This window comes from Macaca mulatta, chromosome 12 (assembly GCF_049350105.2).
Source record: "Macaca mulatta isolate MMU2019108-1 chromosome 12, T2T-MMU8v2.0, whole genome shotgun sequence".
Classification (NCBI taxonomy): domain Eukaryota; kingdom Metazoa; phylum Chordata; class Mammalia; order Primates; family Cercopithecidae; genus Macaca; species Macaca mulatta.
Window position 1 is genome coordinate 112,203,539 of NC_133417.1, and position 15,452 is coordinate 112,218,990.

Below are 15,452 nucleotides of genomic sequence, written 5' to 3' on the forward strand. Positions count from 1 at the left end.
GTTTGGAGAGCCTCTGGGTTGCTAAACACATGGAGGGACTGGGTGCATGGCATGCCTGGAGAGAGCATGGAAGCGATTATCTCCTCTATTTTTTTAACTGCATTCTCTTTCCTTGAAATGGTAACATTTGTTTGTGTACTTGTTTATTTTTCTCTCAACTCTACTGTGAGTTCCATAAAAGAAGGGACTCTGCCTTGTTCACCTTTGTATCCTAAGTATCTAGCGTAGTGTCTTGTATAAAGTGGTGCTCATGAGATTTTTGTAGAATGAATGCATGAATACAGGGCAAAAGATTTAAACTGGGTCCCTAAATGCCAGGGACTCCATTTAAATACTCTACCTGCCCTGCACTAAAGTTTGCCTTGCTCAATTAGACTATTAGCAGAGGTCTTAACGTGAGTCTTTACTTTTACTGGTCAATGAGACTCAAGCATAAGTTGGCTACGTCTGAAAACATGGTGGAGTATCTGACAGAGTCCTTCATGTAAGAGGGGCATGGGGGTAAAATCCACTTGGGAAAGGATTGCCATTGTTTTCACTGCTCAGATTTGGAGAGATCTGGGTTTGTTTAAGAAGCTGGTGATGTGGTTCATCAGAAAAAGAGAAGGCATTTGACCCCAATCAAAGCCTTAGATTGAAAGAGGAAGAGGAAATTCTGAATAATGACCATGTTCATTATGACCAGAGCAGAGTATTCTTTCTGGTCTCATGAATAGGCTCGTGATTCAGAAAGACTAGCCTACTATTCCCATCCAACCTGTGTGAGGGGAAGAGCAGGAATGACTGCTCTTGAGTATGAGTGATGGGGATTCCTAGAAATACTCCGAGGTGATTTTACATAGGGAGGAAATTTATTTCAGGATCTGGTGAAGTTGAGAGCTCACATAAATTTGGTTTTAGAGAAGAAATGAAATATCAAATGGTACAGCATTTCCCCCATTGGAAAAGGTGGTTTGAGGACATGATAGAGTTAATAAAGCAATTGCCCGAGTCTCTTTCTGCTGAGACATCCACTAAATGACTTATCTCATCTTGATTGTGGGAGCCACAGTCTTGATGCATTCATTCTCAAGGACACTTGATCCACTGCCAGAGAGGCCCAGAATTTTCTAACTTACTCTGTGGCAGAATGAAGCCTCTGCTTGAAATCCTTTATCTTTTGGGGATGCTGGTTCCTGGAGGGCTGGGATACGATAGGTGAGTGTAAAGTGGGAAGAGGGACTGATTATTATGATTTAGATTGTCTAAATTGAATGCTTTTTTTTTAAGACCAAGGCAGCTGGCTTCTCCTTCCTTACTACTCATATATACCACCACGAGACAAGAATAATAAAGACCACTGAAATTTATCACTGAATAATAATAGTCCTCTAATAATCCTTGAATAAATGAATAAATATCTAACAAACATTTCCTAACACAATGCATGACATATACCAATAGACATGTCATGTTTTGTGATTGGAAAAAGAAAATTGTAATGCAAATTCTATATCCCTCATTTTCATAGTATCTCAACTGGTAAATCACATTATCCTAATTATTAAGAAAAATGTTAAAATGACCAAATAATTTCATCTAGAGATAAGTACTATTAATGTTTTCAGATAGCTAGCTAATTATGTATGCAGCACTATTTCTGAAATATTTCAGTTAAATTGTATTACAGAAATTTTCCTATGGCATTAGCAATTTATTTAAAACATAGTTGAAATTGCTAATAATATTCTGTCATTTAGTCAAGTCTTGCTCTTTCATTTTTACAAATAATGCTGTGATGAGCATCCAGCTACACAATTTTTTGTGCTTTTTCAAATCTTTGATTATTTCTCTAAGAAGTGGAATTATTGGGTCAGTAGCTGAGGAAAATCTAAGAATCTTGCTATACATTGCCCAATTATCCTCTAGAAAGATTACATCAATCTACACTTCCAATAACAGTGTATGAAAGCACTTTTTAAGTGTTTGGCAAATTGACAAGTAAAAAATACACATTGTTGACTTCCTTTGAATTTTTTGATTTATAATAAGAGTAAATATTTTGTCTTGCTTATTACTAATTTTATCATTTTATAAATTGCCCATTAATGTCATTTGCCCATTTTTGTGGTCTCTCCCTATTCTTAATGAATCATAAGTTCTCTAAATACATTCTATTGAAATCTGTGTCTGTGTGTGTGTGTATAGTTTCCACAGAAAGTGTGTATTTCCCTTGTTCGTACACAAATAATTATTTTGTTGATTTAGCATATCTCATGAAGCATATGTGGTTATAATTGGTATTTCCTCTTTTGCTTCACAGTTAAAGAAATCTTGCAATGAACTTGCTCTCACATAACATAGAAACTCATTCCAATTTTTGTCCAACAATATTTGTGTGACCTCAGCTTGTTCCTTATCCTTATAGACAGTTCAATTTCAGGTATGTACAGAGTCCAGGATCTCTGAAATATCAAAAACATGTTTGAATATTTCTTTCTCATTTTTCCATTAGTTTACTTCGTTTCATATACATAGTGCATTTACTTTCCTTTCTGAAATTCCTCATCCATAAATTGGAAACGAAGACTCTTACATTTTACAGGAAAATATGAAAAAAAAAATTAGGCTGCTTAAAAATATCAAGAGCCTTAAAACATAAATCTTTTGGCCTAGTGTTCCTGCCTCTGGACATCTATAGTGAGGAAATAAACTAAAGTCTGAAAGAGTTTTATGCAACTCTGAGAGGCAGCTTTATTTATAATATATATATTCTAATATTGGGAAACAATTGAAATGTCTATGTTAGGTTACATAAATGCTGATATGTAATATAGGACAATGGGATATTATTAATACAACAGAAAAATAAGTATAAAACTTTTTAATGGCATAGGAAAATATGTGTTTTATGCTAAAGAAAAGAGGCTGCATATAAATCTAATGGAGTACTTTAAAAAATAAAATAAAAGCATGTACTAAAATGGTAATTGTTATCTTTGGTTGGTGATATTTTTCCCTTCCCTCAACTATTATTCATTTTGCAAACATTGTGCAATGGATGTGACATAAAACTTTTATTTAAAAAATTAGATTCCAAGCCCAGGTTAAATTATGGAAGTGATTAGGCTCAGGCAGTGGGACTCAGATAAGACAGCTTCCATTGGACAGTTCCTCATGACTGCACTTGACCATGCTTGTCTTTATTGGCTGTTTTTATTTAAATTATTAGTTATTGATATAAAATAATGGTCCCTTTTATGTAACTCTTGCCAACTCAAAACATATGTTAGCTGCAATTTTTGATGGTCTTTATTCACCATGCGCGGTAGTAGTCTAGAAAATTTAAAATTAATAAAAATTACAAGCTTTGTAATATTTCTCTTGAACATTTAGGAAGGTAGTCTCCCATATATTATACATTGCATACATCCTGAAAAAGTGCAACTCTGTATAATCATGCGGGATTTAGCAATATCAATCAAATGGCTTGAAAATGTTCATCCTCTTTGATCTACTAATTCTTCTTTCTGGAATGTAGCTTAAGGAAACAATAGAAAATTAGAACAAAGATTTACACAAAAAGCTATTATCTCTAGAATTATTTACAATAGCATAAAAACAAAAAGGGACATAGCTTTAATATCCAGCATAGAAGAAAATATTTAAATAAATGATACTATGTAACATATGCTTACTGTCAAATAGTGTGCAACCATTAAAGAGGTTTCATTGGTTTGAGGAAATGTCTTTGGTAGAATACAGAATACAAAGAAATGAATACAAAATTATATATAGATATAGATATAATCTGTACGGCATTTAAGAAAAATAAATGCACAGATTAAAGTCTGGAAGGAAATATGCCAAAATATCAGTAGTTGTTACTCAACAAGATGTAATTATTGATAATTCTTCCTTCTCTTTTCTATTTTTCTCTTCCTTTTTCACCTCTCCATACTTTCTACATTTTCCATGTTAGGCATATGTTAATTTTGTAAGCAGAAAAATAAAGTCTGAAAATACAGAACTATCATGAAATATTTATGTAACTATTTCTTCACCAAGTATTTAAAACACAAAATTTGCCTCAATATTCATTAAGATTTTTTTGCCTCTTTATACATTCCAGTCAAAATGCTATCAGACCATCATCTTTGATCTGCAGACTTTATTAATAATGTACCCCAAAGGATCATTTTCTCTATTAAACATTTTATGAATTCCCGTTCAAAAAGAATACACAAAGTACAATAATCTTTTCATTTGATCGGTGAGATGAGACCGGTGATAATTTGGGAGATAGCCAACTTTTCCCCTCCTTTCTACATGTATTATGCATCACCCAAGAAATTGCCTAGAAACAGAGAATAGCCTTTTCTAAGTATACGGTTTAAGCATTCATTTGAACAAAGTATTCAAGTTTCTGAGGCTTAAGTATTGTGTTTTAGTTCCATATACAAGTGATAAGCATTTTTAATATCAGGGGCTTTCACTTAAATCCCAGACCATTCACTTTTTTTGCATATGAAATGGACCCAGTTGTTTAGTGCTGGGCTTAGGGAGTAACAGACTCACACAATTTGTAGACATCAGCCAAGAGTAAGGCAAATGCCTGAGGATGTTAGGTTATCTTTATTTATTAAATTAAATAAATTTAATTTATTTAATTAAATAAATTTAATTTATTTTTAATAAATTAATATAATAAAATAATAATTTATTTAATCAGTGCTATGGCATTGCCAGGGAATCCCAGCCCAACTGAAACAGGAATTCACCAGGTGCAAACCCCACTTTTTAGTGTACTCACTTTCCTAGACCACTGAGTAGATAACTATGATAAGGGAAAACCCAAACATTTGCTAAACTATGTGAAGGAAGGAAGAGCAGCCATCATCCTTGTTCTCAACACCATTGCAGAACCATCGTCAATGATCTCATTTCCTGGCAGGACAGGATGGGCCAAACAGCCAGTGTGAGGAATGAGAGACAGGGAGTGGGGGGTTGGGGGAAGTTAAAAGAATATCCTCTTCATTTGCTTCATTCCCTCTCCTCTCCCCATTCTGAGAAGGGATTAAAATGATTTTCTAGTGACTTTATAATACTTATTTTTACTATCTTTATAGTCCCAATCAGAGATAGACAATTTGGATGATTTTTTAGCCCCTAAAAGTGGACTAATTAATACTTCACCCTTATTTTCTAGGATGTAATAAAAGAATAGTTAAGCATATGTCACAAAGTCTTCAGGAAAAAAAAAACCTGGGATAGTAGTATATACCTTAAGAATTATTGTTACTATCAAATGAAGATAGATAGATAGATAGATAGATAGATAGATAGATAGATAGATAGATAGATTATAAACAGATAGATGGACAGACATGAAACAGATATCAAGTTTTTAGAACAGTTTCTAGCATACACAATTGCTAGTAAAATATTGGTTGTTATTATTGGCTATGCTTGAGTTTGGAATTCTGCCTCTCCTGACCTTAATATACTTTGTGCACCATTTAATGGGTAGTTAATCAGACACTAGCTTATACCTTATGTCTTGTTATTTAATGGCTAAGTTATTTTGCTTTTGATGTGTTTATGTCATATTGTCTTAAGCAGATTTTTAATTCTGCAAGAAAGAAATCTTCTTTTCAATTACTACTACCTATTACTACTTTTGCATAGAGTAGTAAGAGTATATAGCCACTGGGCTGTTGAGTGAGTTAAATAAGATAATAATATAAAGTGCTTTGACCAGTGCCTAGCATATAGTGCTCAGTAAGGGTTAACTATTGTTAGTATAAAATATACATATTTGCTGATTAGTTTATAAAGACATGAAATGTGCTCCTGAAAATGCATGTTAAGAATGAATTTTTATGAATTTTAAATACAATAGAAAATACATGTATTTTCTTTACAAAATGATACCCTTTTGTAAAGCAATCAGCCTCAACATATTACTTCCACTAGTATATATTTTTGTATTAAAATTTCTCACTCCAAAGCACCTTTGTTTATTAAAAAAATCAAATGAATGGTAAATATTAGAAATACATTTGTGAATAACATGAAGAAGATAAGTGTTTCTCAACTATTACAATATAAATAACATTTATTTCTTTTAATCTTCTTTTAAAATTCATTTTTATTGTTTTAACCAATTATTTAGACAATCCTATCTCATGAAGACATTGAGATTGTCTTTTCATTTGGACAGGCTAATAGGGCAAACTTCATTCAACAATGTAATAAAACATTTTTAATTTTGAGGACAAAGAGCTTCTGTTAAGTTCAAATTATTATTAATATTACTAACAATTAATAATAAATCTAACTCTAAGTTTAAAGTAGTGGAATTGTGTGGAGAAATTGATTTCCATTCAAGTAGCTTAATGTGGTACATGATGCTAAGTGAACCAGAAAAAAAATAAAATTAGGACTTACATAGATATAACTGGAACTTGTGTTTTAATTAATTCTATCAAAATATTTTGTAGTTTGGCATTATTTGAGGATAATACTAGTTGGATGGCTAAATTATTCTTTGTACAATTTTTATTTTTAATATCATGAAGCAAAATAGGGCTGCTGCTTTGTTTTGAATTGTATTTTAACACTTACTAGGAATTGACTATGTGTCAGAAATTGTGCTCATTGTTAAACACAGATTATCTTATTTAATCCTCATAAAAATCCCTTGGTAAAGTACTATTATTATTCCCATTTTACAAATAAAGAAATGGAAGACTTAGAGAAAGAAAAGATACAATACTATTTTGAGCATTTTTTGAATGCTCAAGAAAATGTAGAAGAATAGGTAAAAGTCATAGAAATGTTAGCTAATTAGACCTCTAACACACTGCATTGCAACTCAGTATCACTATACAAAAGTTTGTACCCCAGCAGCTCCACAAGTTCATACTCCAATGCCATTAACATAGTAGTCATTCTGTACATATTTGCTGGGTAAATGAATTACCACTTAATATGCCCTGACAATAAAAATATAACCCCATTTCTTGCTTACATAAAGCATTTAAACTAGGAAACTAAGTAATTCAACAAATGTTTGTGTGGCTTAGAGATAGAATATTAGCTGTATAACTTACTAGCTTTGTGACTCTTTGCAAATTACCTAATTTCTCTTGGTCTCAGTTTCCTCATTTGTAACATATGGAGAATAACAATTTACAGAGTTGTAGTGAGAATAAAATTATATACTGTGCATGAATGTTTCTCTTAGGTGTGAGCACAGTATCTGGTAAAGAGGTGGCACTGAGTAGCTCTATTAAGCTGTTTGTTAAAAAATAAAGCATAAATAGACATTAAGAATAAGCCCATATCTATTAAAAAATTGAATAGATAGTTAATTAGCCAGGCATGGTGGCACATGCCTGTAATCCCAGCTACTCGGGAGTCTGAGGCAGGAAGATCGCTTGAACCTGGGAGGTGGAGGTTGCAGTGAGCCGAGATCACACCATTGCACCCCAGCCTGGGCAACAAGAGCAAAACTCCAACTCAAAATAAATAAATATTTTAAAATTAAAAAAAAAAATTTTTTTAAAGATAGTTAATAATCTTGTAAAACAGAAAGCACCAGGCCAAGATAGGTTCACTGGTGAATTCTGCCAAACATTTAAGGAAGAAATTATACCAATTCTCTGCAATCTCTTCTAGAAATAGAAGCAGAGAGAATATTTCCTAACTCATTTTATGAGATCAGTATTATCTTAACGCCAAAATCAAAGAATTAAAGGAAAAGAAAATTACAGGTCAATATCTCTCATGAACACAGATAGAAAAATCCTCAATAAAATATTGGCAAATCAAATTCGGCAATGTATAAAAAGAATTAGACACCATAACCAAGTGGAATTTGTCCCAGGTATGCAAGGCTGGTTTGACATTCAAAAAATCAATTAATACTATCTGTTCTACCCACAGGCTGAAGAAGAAACATAACATGATTATATAAATAGATGTAGAAAAAGCATTTGACAAAATCTAACACACATTTGTGATTAAAAAGGTGGTAGGGAACTTCCTCAACTTGATAAACAACATCTCCAAAAAATCTACAGTTAACATTATACTTAATGATGAGAAACTAGAAGCTTTCCTACTAAGGTCAAGGCAAGGATGTTCCCTCTCAGCACTCTTTTTCAACATTGTACTAAAAGTCCTAGCTAATGTAATAAGACAAGAGAAAAAAATTAGAAGTATACAGATTGGGAAGAAAGAAATAATACTGTCTTTGTTTGAAGATGACATGATTGTCAATGCAGAAATCAGAAGGAATCAACAATAAGTCTCCTGGAATAAGCAATTATAGCAAAGTTGTAGGATACAAAGTTAATATTAGAAAGTCAATTGATTTCCTATGTAACATCAATGGACAAGTAAAATATCAAATTAAAAACAAGTTACCATTTACATTAGCATGGCTCAAAATAAAATACTTAGGTACAAATCTAACAAAATTTGTACAAGATCTGTATGAGGAAAACTGAAAATCTCTAATGAAAGAGATCAAAGAAGAACTAAACAAATGGAAAGTCCATGTTCATAGACAGGAAGACTGAATACTGTTAAGATGTCAGTTCTTCCCAACTTGATAGCAAGTTATTTAGTGGTTATTGACAAACTGATTATAAAGTTTTTATGGAAAAGTGAAAGACCCAAAATATTCAACTCAATATTGAAAGAGAAGAACAAAGTCAAAGGACTGACAGTACCCAACCTCAAGACTTAATATAAAGCCACAGTAATCAAGACAGATGTTATTGGCAACAAAATTAACAAACGAATCAAAGGGAGAAAACAGAGATCCCATAAATAAACCTACATAAATATAGTCAAAAGATCTTTGACAAAGGAACAAAATAGTCTTTTCAGCAAATAGTGCTGGAACAACTAGACATCCAAATGCAAAATAAGTGAATCTAGACATAGACATTGCACCTTCACAAATATTAACTCAAAATGTATAATAGACCTAAATAGAAAATGCAAAAGTATAAAACTCTAGAAGATAACATAAGAGAAAACCTAGATGACTTTGGTTATGGTGATGGTTTTTAGATATAATACACATGGCACAACCCATGAAAGTAAGAATTGATAAGCTAGACTTCATTAAAATTGGAAACTTCTACTTTGCGAAAGACAATGTTAAGAAACAAGAAGACAAGCCACAAACTGACAGAGTATATTTGCAAAACACACATCCAATAAAGGACTGTTATCCAAAATATATAAAGAACTCTTAAAACTCAGCAACAAGAAAAGGAATAACTTGATTAAAAAATTGGCAAAAGACTTGAACAGACATCTCACCAAAGAAAATATAGAGATAGCAAGTAAACACAAAAAAAGATATTCCACATCATATGTCACTAGGGAATCACAAATTAAAACAAGATAATAATATTTGTTAATAAAACAAGAAGATAATACTTTGCACCTATTAGAATGACCAAAATCCAAAACACTATAAAACAAATGACAACACTAAATGCTGACAAGGATGTGGAGCAACAGGAACTCTCATTCATTGCTGGTGAGAATTCAAAATGGTACAGCCACTTTGCAAGACAGTTTGGCAATTTCTTACAAGACTAAACAAACTCTTACCATATGATCCAACTATTGCACTCTTTAGTATTTATCCAAATGAACTGAAAACATGTCAACACCAAAACCTGTACAGGGATGACTATAGCAGCTTTATTCATAATTGCCATATCTTGGAAGCAGCCAAGGTGTTCTTCAGTAGATGAGTAAGGATAAATAAACTGTGGTATATCCAAACAATGGAATATCACACAGTGCTAATAAAGAAATTAGCTTATTAAGCCATGACAAGACATGGAGGAAACTTAAATGCATATTATTTAGTGAAAGAAGTCAACCTGAAAAAGCTGCATACTGTATGAGTCCAACTATGTTACATTCTGAAAAGACAAAACTATGGAGAAGTAAACAGAGCAGTAGTTGCCAGGGGTTAGGGAAAGGGAGGGATAAATTGGAAGAATACAGAGGATTTCTAAGGCATTAAAACTATTTTGTGCCTGGCTCAGTGGCTCACACTTATAATTCCAGCACTTTGAGAGGCTGCAGCAGGAGGATTGCTTGAGGTCAGGAGTTTGAGACCAGCCTGAGAAACACAGTGAGACCTTGTCTCTACAAAAATTAAAAATTAGCAGAGTGTAGTGGCTTGCACCTGTGGTGCCAATTAATTGAGAGGCTGAGGTAGGAGGATATTCTGAGTCCAGAGCCCAAGGCTGCAGTGAGCTATAATCATGCCATTGCAGTCCAGCTTGGGTGACAAAGTGAGACCTTGTTTCAAAAACAAAACAAAACAATTTAGTATTATATTATAATGGTAAATATGTGTCACCAAACATTTGTCAGAATCCATTCAATGTACAAAGAACGAGCCTTAATATAAACAATGGATGATGTTGGGTGATAATGATGTGTCAAAGTAAGTTCATTGATTCTGACCAATGTATCACTGTGGTGTGGGATGTCTATAGTGGGGAAGATTCTGCATGTGTGAGAATAGCGGGTAAATGGGAACTATCTGTATTTTCTGCTTAATTTTTATGTGAACCTGAAAGTGTGCTAAATAATAAAGTTTATTTTTAAAAAGATATACCATTGCAAAAAAATATTAGTTCTCACTATTATATGCAGTAGAGTAGTTAATATTGCAGGGTCTTCAGTCAGACTGTCAGGGTTTAAATCCCTAATAACACTTTCCCTGTGATTCAGTTTCTTCATCTCTGAAACGGAGATAACAAGAGTACCTATCTCAGAGTTTTAGAGAGAAGTAAATGAGATTTAAATTGCTTAGAACAGTGCATGTCTTGTAAGTTTCACTTCAATAAATCTTAGTTATTATTTCATATACAAATTTTATTTGTATCTACAACATTTTGTCAAATCATCTTAGCCTCCCTGCAAGGTTGGAATAATTGTCCTTACTCTACAGATGAAGAAACTTCAGCTCAGAGTGGCTCAATGGCTGCCTAAGGTCTCACAATTAGTAAGTCACAGACCCAAGGACTCCAACACAGGCCTTTGTCCTCCAAATCCTGTGCACACTGATTCTACTACCTTTTTCATCAACCCACCAACCCTCAGGATATCCCAGTTTCATCACTGCTTTTCCTCTTACTTTCTTCCCTTTGCAGATCCTTAGCACAACACAGACAAGAGATTGTGGACAAGCCAGTCAGTCCACGGAGCCTGGAGACGTATTCCTATAACATATACCACCCCATGGGAGAGGTAAGGAAGGACACATGGCGGGAGGTTGGTGGTGGTCACAACCCACTTTCGAACAGGCAAAGAATGGCTCACTATTAATATCCATGCATTAGAGAGGCTGAAAATGTGGTGTTAAGATCTGTCAATACATTGAGTTCAAGGGATTCCTGAACATCTCCTTACCCACCACCACCACTGAAGCTATAAAAGCTGGTGATATGAAATTTTAAAAAATTAATAACAAAAAGAAAATGGTCAAGAACATCCCAATGAGCCAGTTTTGCTGCTGTGAACATGAACCAGAATTAAATTTTATTTTTGTTTGTCAAGTTCTTAGCAAGTTTAAGCTGGCCAGCATTGCTGTTTACATGAGTGTGAGGTGGAGAAGCCTTCTGATTGAATCATATTTAGCTGAAATGTATTTTTTGTAGGATTTACAGGACACATGCAGTAGTTCTTAAGAGGGGAAAATTTTAAAAAATTTTTTTATAATCTATGCATCTGACAAAGGGCTAATATCCAGAATCTACAAGGAACTTAAACAAATTTATAAGAAAAAAACATCCCCATCAAAAAGTGGGCAAAGGATATGAACAAACACTCCTCAAAAGAAGACATTTATGCAGCCAACAGACATATGAAAAAATGCTCATCATCACTGGTCATTAGAGAAATGCAACTTAAAACCATGTTGAGATACCATCTCACACCAGTTAGAATGGCAATCATTAAAAAGTCAGGAAACAACAAATGCTGGAGAGGTTGTGGAAAAATACGAATGATTTTACACTGCTGGTGGGAGTGTAAATTAGTCCAACCATTGTGGAAGAGAGTGTGGCGATTCCTCAAGGATCTAGAACTAGAAATACCATTTGACCTGCAATCCCATTACTGGGCATATACCCAAAGGATTATAAATCATTCTATGATAAAGACATAGGCACACATATGTTTATTGCGGCACTATTCACAATAGCAAAGACTTGGAACCAACCCAAATGTCCATCAATAATAGACCGGATTAAGAAAATGTGGCACCTATACACCATGGAATGCTATGCAGCCATAAAAAAGGATGAATTCATGTCCTTTGCAGGAACATGGATAAAGCTGGAAACCATCATTCTAAGCATACTATCACAAGGACAGAAAACTAAACACCACATGTTCTCACTCATAAGTGGGATTTGAATAGTGAGAACACATGGACACAGAGAGGGGAACATCACACACCAGGGCCAATAGGGGGGTGAGAGTCTGGGGGAGGGATAGCATTAGGAGATATACCTAATGTAAATGACGAGTTATGGGTGAAGCAAATCAACATGGCACATGTATACCTATGTAACAAACCTGCATGTTGTGAACATGTATCCTAGAGTTTAAAGTATAATTTTTAAAAAAAGGGGATGGAACCAAAAAAAATTATGTTGAATGTACCTTTTAAGTATAAATAGACAAGACCATGTAAATTATACCTTACAACCACACCCTCTGTAATCTCCATACAGTAAAACTGGAAAGGTCAAAATATTATTTAATGTTTTACAATTTATATGAAAATAAACTGAATCATAGCTTCTCTCCCCAAAAAAGAAATATTTGTATTGCTATTAAGATAAGTTTGGTGGTTTCCAAAATTGGATACAGTGAAAAATTAGCTTCTACTTATGTACATGTGTGTATGTATGTGACATTATGCAAATCTTTTTTGAGGTATAAATTTCTAAATAGAGTTACTGGGTCACATTGCATGTCTACATTTTTATATAAATGCACAATTTGCCCTTCGAATGACCTTTACCAATTTATTCTCTCAGCATTTGGGAATATATTCATATTTTCCAAAATTTTTTTCAATAAGTACAAGAAAAGATTTACACTTTCTTATATAGTAGTCACCCCAAAGTACTGAAAGTTCTACAGTTTTGAAAAGGTCCAGTATGGCCCATGGACGCTTTATGACCTGGTATCAGAGATGTGTTCACACCTGGCTTGAGCACTTGCTGGCAGTGTGACTTTCACAAAGACACTTAAACTTTTTAATCCTCAGTTTCCTCATCTGTGAAACAGAAATAGTAGTATCTATCTTGTAGCACTGTTGTGAGAGTAAATGAAATAAACAATACTACTATGTACTGAACAAGCAATAAATAAAAAATATTTGTTGCTGCTACTGGCTGCTATTTGTAGCTCTCTCAAGACTTAAGGCATCTGCATCTGACCTAGTCCCATCACAGATATAAACGCAACTATGCTTGTGGTAAGCTGTTATTCTTTTCAGTGAATAGACTGAAATGAAAATACCCTCACTCGAGTAAGTATTATTACTGTTATAATAAATTTTATCTCTACCTATCCCATGCTAAAATGAATGTCAATTGAGATATAACAATTTTCAAATAGGATATTTGTTATCCCTCAATTAACTTTTTTTTTTTTTTTTTTTTTTTTGAGATGGAGTCTTGCTCTGTCGCCCAGGCTGGAGTGCAGTGGGCAATCTCAGCTCACTGCAACCTCCACCTCCTGGGTTCAAGCAGTTCTCTGCCTCAGCCTCCTGAGTAGCTGAGATTACAGGCACCAGTCACCATGCCCAGCTAATTTTTTTGTATTTTTAGTAGAGATAGGGTTTCACCATCTTTGCCAGGTTGGTCTTGAACTCCTGACCTCTTGATCCACCCACCTTGGCCTCCCAAAGTGCTGGGATTACAGGTGTGAGCCACCACACCTGGCCAATTAACTATATATAATAACTGTATATTATTTACTATATTCAGTAAATAATAATAAATATATTATTTACTATATTTACTATAACTCTTGGTTGTTGTCTGTCAGAGACATCAACTATATAGAAATTGATTGTAAGAGGTGTGAAATGCTGCTGATTGTCTGAATATGTCTTATGTTTGTGAATTTTCTTATTGCATTCACTGTTACGGAACCCCAAGTTATGGACTTCCAGACCAAGGTGTAAGAACTCTTTCTAAGCACAACATAAGACTTGTAAGTAAATCAGCCACTATTCAGGTCTACTCAATTGAATCAAAACAACTAGCTTAGGACTTGATACAGAAACTTCTGTTGGCATGTGAGAACATGTGAGAAGGCCATACTCAGGTCTTCTCTAATCTTGGAACCATGGTGTATTAGTCCGTTCTCATGCTGCTATAAGGACACACCCGAGACTGGGTAATTTATAAAGGAAAGAGGTTTAATGGACTCACAGTTCCACATGGCTGGGGAGGCCTCACAATCATGGTGGAATGTGAAGGAGGAGCAAAGGTATGTCTTACGTGGGGGCAGCAGGCAAGAGAGTGTGTGCAAGGGAACTGCCCTTTATAAAACCATCAGGTCTCCTGAGACTTATTCACTATCATGAGAACAGCTCAGGAAAGCTTGTCTCCCACCCCATGATCCAATCACCTCCCACCAGGTTCCTCCCATGACATATGGAGATTATGGAAACTACAATTCAAGATGAGTTTTGAGAGGGGACACAACCAAACCAATGTATTCCACCGCTGGCCCTTCCCAAATCTCATGTTGTCACATTTCAAAACCAATCATGCCTTCTCAACAGCCCCGCAAAGTCTTAACTCATTTCAGCATTAACTCAAAAGTCCACAGTCCAAAGTCTCATCTGAGACAAGGCAAGCCCCTTCCACCTATGAGCCTTTAAAATCAAAAGCAAGTCAGTTACTTCCTAGATACAATGGGGGTACAGGCATTGGGTAAATACAACCATTCCAAATGGAAAAAAAATTGGCCAAAACAAAGGGGCCACAGGCCCCAAGCAAGTCCGAAATTCAATAGAGCAGTAATTAAATCTTAAAGCTCCAAAATAATCTCCCTTGACTCCATGTCTCACATCCAGGTCATGCTGATGCAAGAGGTGGGCTCCTACAACCTTGGACTGTTCTGTCCCTGTGCCTTTACAAGGTACAGCCCCACTCCTGGCTGCTTTCATGGGCTGCCATTGAGTGTCTGCAGTTCTTCCAGGTGCATGGTGCAAGCTGTCAGTGGATCTACCATTCTGGGGTCCAGAGGATGGTGACCCTCTTCTCACAGCTCTACTAGGCAGTGCCCCAGTGGGGACTCTGTGTGGGGTTCCAACCCCACATTTCCCTTCTGAACTGCCCTAGCAGTTCTTCATGAGGTTCTTCATGAGGGCTCTGCCCTTGCAGCACACT

General features: G+C 34.8%; 1 protein-coding gene across 1 annotated transcript in view; it reads left to right on the plus strand.

The window, feature by feature from the left end:
• Positions 1–1,037: 1,037 nt before the first annotated feature.
• CPO (carboxypeptidase O) overlaps positions 1,038–15,452 on the plus strand; it is a 31,689-nt gene continuing 17,274 nt past the window's right edge. Inside the window, exons 1-2 of the mRNA XM_015110798.3 lie at positions 1,038–1,197; positions 11,184–11,280. Of these exons, the coding sequence (XP_014966284.3) occupies positions 1,130–1,197; positions 11,184–11,280 (165 nt within the window). The 5' untranslated portion in view covers positions 1,038–1,129. The remainder of the gene's footprint in view (positions 1,198–11,183; positions 11,281–15,452) is intronic.